Source organism: Drosophila montana, unplaced genomic scaffold (assembly GCF_035044405.1).
Source record: "Drosophila montana isolate Dmon_TW-CO22-7 unplaced genomic scaffold, ASM3504440v1 contig_2481_1, whole genome shotgun sequence".
NCBI classification, from domain to species: domain Eukaryota; kingdom Metazoa; phylum Arthropoda; class Insecta; order Diptera; family Drosophilidae; genus Drosophila; species Drosophila montana.
The window spans coordinates 622,268-628,267 of NW_026997351.1; the positions used below are offsets into that span (position 1 = coordinate 622,268).

The 6,000-nt window shown below is 47.8% G+C and overlaps 2 protein-coding genes across 2 annotated transcripts; both read left to right on the forward strand.

Annotated features, from left to right (window-relative positions):
* The first annotated feature begins 209 nt into the window (after positions 1 to 209).
* LOC135428504 (ctenidin-3) lies at positions 210 to 1,084 on the forward strand. The gene has a single exon (XM_064682552.1). It carries the CDS (start codon positions 411 to 413, stop codon positions 1,080 to 1,082), a length of 672 nt encoding a protein of 223 aa, XP_064538622.1. The 5' UTR covers positions 210 to 410; the 3' UTR covers positions 1,083 to 1,084.
* A 3,054-nt stretch (positions 1,085 to 4,138) lies between these two features.
* LOC135428362 (translation initiation factor IF-2) lies at positions 4,139 to 5,393 on the forward strand. The gene has a single exon (XM_064682313.1). It carries the CDS (start codon positions 4,284 to 4,286, stop codon positions 5,292 to 5,294), a length of 1,011 nt encoding a protein of 336 aa, XP_064538383.1. The 5' UTR covers positions 4,139 to 4,283; the 3' UTR covers positions 5,295 to 5,393.
* Positions 5,394 to 6,000: the final 607 nt, after the last annotated feature.

The window sequence follows — 6,000 nt, forward strand, 5'->3', positions numbered from 1 at the left end:
ATCGAAGGTTTTTTTTTTCGTTTTTCGTTTTGCCTTTTATTTTTCGGGCTATTAAGTTTGGGGATCCGGTTTGGGTTCTAAGGGTGAGCACCGCGTGTCAGTTGACCACAGCTAAACAAATTGACTTTGACATGTTTGCAGCATTTGGTACTGAGGCCGAGTTCGGCTTGTTGGTTGCTCATCAAGCAATTCACACGTTTGACCAATGTCCGCCAAAAGGGCAACCGGAGGGGCGCCAGAACAATAGTCGGGCATTGTGCCCGCCCTCGACCGTGCTGGCTATAAATGCCCGACGGCGGTCAGCAAAGTTCAACAGTCAGCCAGCACAAGGTGTCCAGTCAAGTGCAGATTCAGGCAGCAGCAGCAGAGCAACATTCGTGGATAAACCCAGCCTCGACTCCGGAAACAACATGAAGATCTATGCTCTAACATTGCCCGTGCTACTGGCGGCCACTCTGGTGGCACCCGGCGAGGCGACCTTCAGCAAGCTGGGCCTGGTGCTGGGCGGCGCTGGTGGCGGCTATGGCGCTGCCTATCCATATGCGGGCGCCGGCTACGGTGGCGGCTACGGCGGTGGCTACGGCGGCGGCTACGGCGGTGGTTACGGCGGCGGTTACGGCGGCGGCGGCTACGGCTATGGCAATGAGAATGTGGTCAAGGTGATCAAGGTATCGGTGCTGCCCAGCGGTGGCTATGGAGGCGCAGGCTATGGCTCTGGTTATGGCGGCGGCTTTGGAAGCGGCTTTGGAGGCGGACTTGGAGGCGGACTTGGCGGCGGCTATGGCGGCGGGCTTGGCGGCGGCTATGGCGCTGGTTACAGCAGCGGTGGCTTTGTTGGCGCTGCGCCAGCCATATCCACATCGGCGGTGGTCACGCCCGTGGTCACGTCCGTGGCCACGCCGGTCATTGCCGGCGGCGCTGGCTATGTGGGCGGCGGCGGCGGCTTTGGCGGTGGCTATGGAGGCGGCGTCCCTCTGACCGCTTCCTATGGCTTTGGCTCTGGCTACGGTGCCGGCGGCGGCTTTGGACTTGGATTTGGTGCGCCTGCTGCTGCCTTGGGCGGCGGTGGCGGCTGGTGCTAGAAAGCGACTTGTTTATATTTTCTTGAATATAAACTCCATTTTTTTTTTGTAACTATAATTAAACGAATGTAATATAAAAAGAAAGAACTTTGTAAGCAATTAAATATGTGAATCGAGCCATTTAAAGTAAACTGTATGCATAGCATTTCGTCAGGCGACGCATTTGTTGTCGATGCCCGCGCAATTGAGTTTCATAATGCGGCGATTACCAAATCTCTGGGCCAACAATACGCCCCAGCCCAAGATGTGCCACAATGCGTTGACCTTCAATGTGAATGGGCGGGCGAGAAATGAAATTGAGAGTAGACTCTAGACGCTAGACTCTACCCGCCCGGCTAGCTGGAGAGCTGCCGGCACGCACAGCAGCAGCCGCATCGCACTCAATGTGGACACATTCACTTAGCTCACAATAGTCAAATGGTAATGAAGTGCCAACCGGGCATAGCCAAGCCCAACCGAAACCAAAGCAACAAAAAATAAAAAGTGGCCCAAGAATAAAGTACGCAACTTGGCTACAAATTGCCGCAAGTCTGTGCTGCGACTAAAAACTTGAAATTCGGCAATGTGTAAATTGGCTATGATTTCATATTTGCCAAGTTCGGCAAATGACGGAGCTGTTTAAAAGCCACAAGATGTACGCTAACTGAACGCTGTCAAATGGCCAAACTTCTAGTTGGGCTTTTTCTTCTCCAATCGAGTTAATCCCATATTTGTCCAGATCCGTTGCAGTCCGGGCTGGAACATTTTTAGACACTTTCTTGAAACGAACCGCTTTGAATAGAGTTTTTTATTTATTTATTTTTTTACCGTGAGCCTAAAGAACAACCGAAACGAAACATAGAAATAAATAGCTTAAAATGGAATTTTTTCTTAAATCTTAAATCGAACCACTGATAATTTGTATGGGCCCTGCTTTTATACAATCATTTGAAATGCACGCATTAAGTTTAGCTACAAACTGAAAGATACTTGATCTGTATATACGATTTTAGAAGCTCTAGCCCTTAAAACCTAATAGATATGCTTAAAGACAGGATTTCGATATCAATTATTATCGATTTATTTGAAGCGTGAAAGTTGGAACATTGGAATGTTATTGATTGTCGGAAACAAACTCATACTGCACGGGCAATAGGACGACTTACGTTTAAGTCTCTAGCTCTTATAGCTCTGATCGGAAGGACAGATGGATAGGCAGGCGGACAAACAGACGGACACGGCTAGATCGACTCGCCTGTAGATGCTGATCAGGTATATACATATATATACTTTATGGGCTCGGAGATGCTTCCTTTTTCGATGGGTTCAGGGTATAAAAAGGGAACTACTCTATTCAAAGGATCATATATAAAATCTTAGCCCGTAAATAAATAGAATACATTTTGTTGGTTTTGGAAGATTTTAATTGCTCATATTTTGTTTAAATCTGTCTTGAATTCGTACGCTAAATGTATTTAATCTCAGTGCTCGTTTCCACTAATTACTGCGATTAACTAAACCAGGTCCATGCTTTAGTTACGCTACCTTTGTGAACTGAGCTAAAACTGAAACCAGTTGATTTCTGTAGCTTGTTAAGGTTATGAAAATGTTGCACGCGTCGCCCAGAACCCGGCGGCATCTGTTGTAAAATTGTTATGCGAATCGATTTGCATACACGTTTTGGCCAAAAGCGAGCCGCCAGCGGAACGTAACTAATGGGCCTTAGGCCCGGGTCCATGGTGGAGCACAATGCGCCCTTTCTGAGCTGCGAACGTGGCTTACATTTCAGACCTGACTTGACTTTCAGTTGACTTGGGATCTGTTTGCACAGCGTTTTGGCCGCTCGGTTAGCACAACGAGTCACAATTTAGCCAGAGCCATAGCCATAGCCCAAAGCCAAGCTGAAGCCAAAGCGGTAGCTACGTGCAGCCGGGCCCAAGATCTGGCCTGAATGAACGGCAATATGAGTGTGAGCACGAGTACGGGCTCCTCTGTATACACAGCACAGAGATCTAGACGAGCGTGTGCGGGTATGTATGTGGATAGATGTGTGCACTGCTCAAAAATATACATACGAACACATATATTTATATTGCTTGCAATTGGGTGCCAAGGGAAAATCCTAATCGCGCGTGAAATGCAAATAAAATGTTTATTGCTCTTATAAAAAAACAACATAAATTTTTATTAAAAATGAATAGAAAAAAACATTTTGAGGGTTGATCAAACTCTGTTATTTTCGTTAAAAAAAAGGCAGAAAAAAATATGGAATTAAAAATTACTAGAACAATATAAATAAAAATTAAAGAAAATAAGAAAAATTGAGATTAGAAAGTTTTGAACTTGCAAAAGCTCTTAAGCATATTGTATATTTCTCTAATGCTATCAATCTTTATCGGGAATCGAACCCATAAAATACACTGCAATCTTAAAGATTCGAAATATTTCAAATAATCAATTTGCTTTTGTCCTACAGAATGCATTATTATTTTGCTTATTTAATGTATAGATATATTATCGATCTATTCTAGGTTTATTCTCTTACAAAATAAAATATTTTGTTTTTTTTTTAAAGAAATTAGATAATATCTATATATAGATATTATTTCTTTCAGTGTAATGGCATTTTGGGAATTACCTGCGCTTCTTGCGAATCGTTTTGACGGCTGACGGCAAACCAAGTTTATTTGCTCAGAGAGGTGAGAAAATATCTCAGTTTATGGTTAAGTAGTTGAGTTGACAGACAGACAGACAGACAGACAGACATATAGCTGGATAGCTAATATAGTTACATACATAGAGATAGATGGCTGGCTGGCTGGATGAATGATTGTATGGATAGCCAGTTAGCTGGGGACGCGCCTTAGTTTTTGCCGTTTTGGTGTGGCCCATAAGTAACTATTTATGAATTAAGCAAACAGCTTGATGAGCTCCAAAGTGTCGCTGCTCTGCCTGCTGCCTGCTGTCAACGTTGACGTCGTCTGTCGATCGGGTCCAGCGCAGAGCATAAGATTTGTATTATTAGAACTACACACACACACACACGCACACGTACACGCACACCATAGCTCGCTAGAGGTTAGGGACAGCGACTCAGTCGCGACGCCGGCTGCTGCGTTGGCCTATAAATTTGTGCGTATCGGCATCTGGGGACATCAGTTGAGTTTTGTCTAGTCCAGAAAGTAGACGCAACCCCCCCAAATAGTGCGCATTCCATTAAAGATGAAGCTCTTCGCTTGTATTGTTGTTGCCCTGTTGGCGCTCGGCACGCCCGCCCAAGCCTTCCTGGGCGCCAAGTTGGCTTTGCTCAGGTCCATTAGCGGCGGCGGCGGCAGCGGCGGTGGCGGTTATGGCAACGGTGGTGGCTATGGCAGCGGCGGCTACTCGGGTGGATACAACCAGGGCTACTACACACAGCCCAGCCGTCCAGTGTACAACAATTATGGCGGCGGCTACAGCAGCAGCGGCAGCAGCAGCAGCAGCAGCAGCTATGGCGGCGGCTACGGCGGCGGCTATGGCGGCGGCTATGGCGGCGGCTATGGCGGCGGCTATGGCGGTGGCAACGAGCAGGTCATCAAGGTCATCAAAGTGGTGGAGCAGCCCCAGAGCTTTGCTCGATCCAGCGGCGGCTATGGCGGCGGTTATGGTGGCGGATATGGTGGCGGATATGGTGGCGGCTATGGCGGCAGCAGCAGCTATGCCAATGCGGGCAGCTACTCTCAGGCCCAGGCTGTGCCTGCTGTGACCTACAGCGCACCAGCTCCAGTTCCAATTACATACGCGGCACCGGCGCCAGTTACCTACTCGGTGCCCGCACCACAGCCCCCTCCGATTACCTACTCGGTGCCCGCACCGCAGCCTGCTCCGATTACCTACTCGGTGCCCGCACCACAGCCCGTGGTGCGTGTGCTGCCGGCGCCCGCGCCCGCGCCAATCACCTACTCGGTGCCCGCCCCGCAGCCCGTGGTGCGTGTGCCCGCGCCCCAGCAGTACGTGAAGACCATCAAGGTAATTGTCGACGAGGACAACAGCGGCATCAACCGTGTGCCCAGCCCAGTCTATGGCGCACCCGCGCCAGCAGTAAGCAGCTGGAGCAACGCTGGCGCCTCGGCGGGAGCCTACAGCAACGATGGCTGGCAGAACAATGGCGGCTGGCAGAACGGCGGTTCCGGCTACAACAATGGCGGCTGGAAGAGCGGCGGCATCTGGGAGAAACTGGCGGCCGGCTGCTAAGCGACGCGGCAATCCGCAAAAACTCTTCTCCTCCCCAACCGCCCTCCCATACGGACTTGTTAAACTATCTAGCCTACGATCTGTGCACCTAAACTTACTCAACTGTTTATACATTTTTTTGTTTTTTTTTTTTTTTGTTTAGTTTTAAATACATTATCGCATACTTCTGCTCCCAATTTTTTCGTTTTCCTGTATTCCCAACCTATCTAATGCTGTGTTTTGGCCAGAATAAAAAGTCAACTTGTTGTGTAATATCCTCAATGAACACTTTTCAAATAGGCGCAAATTGTTTTGACCTTATATGGTTATATAATCGAGAACTTGAATCACATCCGTTGTTTCCCAAGTTGATTTTTCTTCTTTTTTTTTTTGGTGTTTTTTTTTTTGTTTCGGGGTTTTTTTATTTTTTGGTCTTTGGGCCATGGGCGAGCTCGCGGTGTTCTACATAAGTATAGACAACACTTTAAACATATCAGACAATTTATCACCTAACTGCTAAATGTGATCAACTGCGGATGCTAACCAAGCTGCCAAGCTGCCAATCTGCCAATCAGCCAAGCTGCCAACGACAATGACAATGACGTCCAGCTCCGTGGGACAGTTGCGGGCCGTGCCTAGTGCCATTTCGACAGAGATCATGGCAATGTCTATAAATAGAATCGAAACGTCAAAGTTGAAATATTTCTATGCTGTTGAAATCAGTGAG

What these genes read in the sequence shown, in the direction of transcription:
- LOC135428362 (XM_064682313.1), top strand. Translation starts at nt 4,284, where the DNA reads ATGAAGCTCTTCGCTTGTATTGTTGTTGCCCTGTTGGCGCTCGGCACG.
- LOC135428504 (XM_064682552.1), top strand. Translation starts at nt 411, where the DNA reads ATGAAGATCTATGCTCTAACATTGCCCGTGCTACTGGCGGCCACTCTG.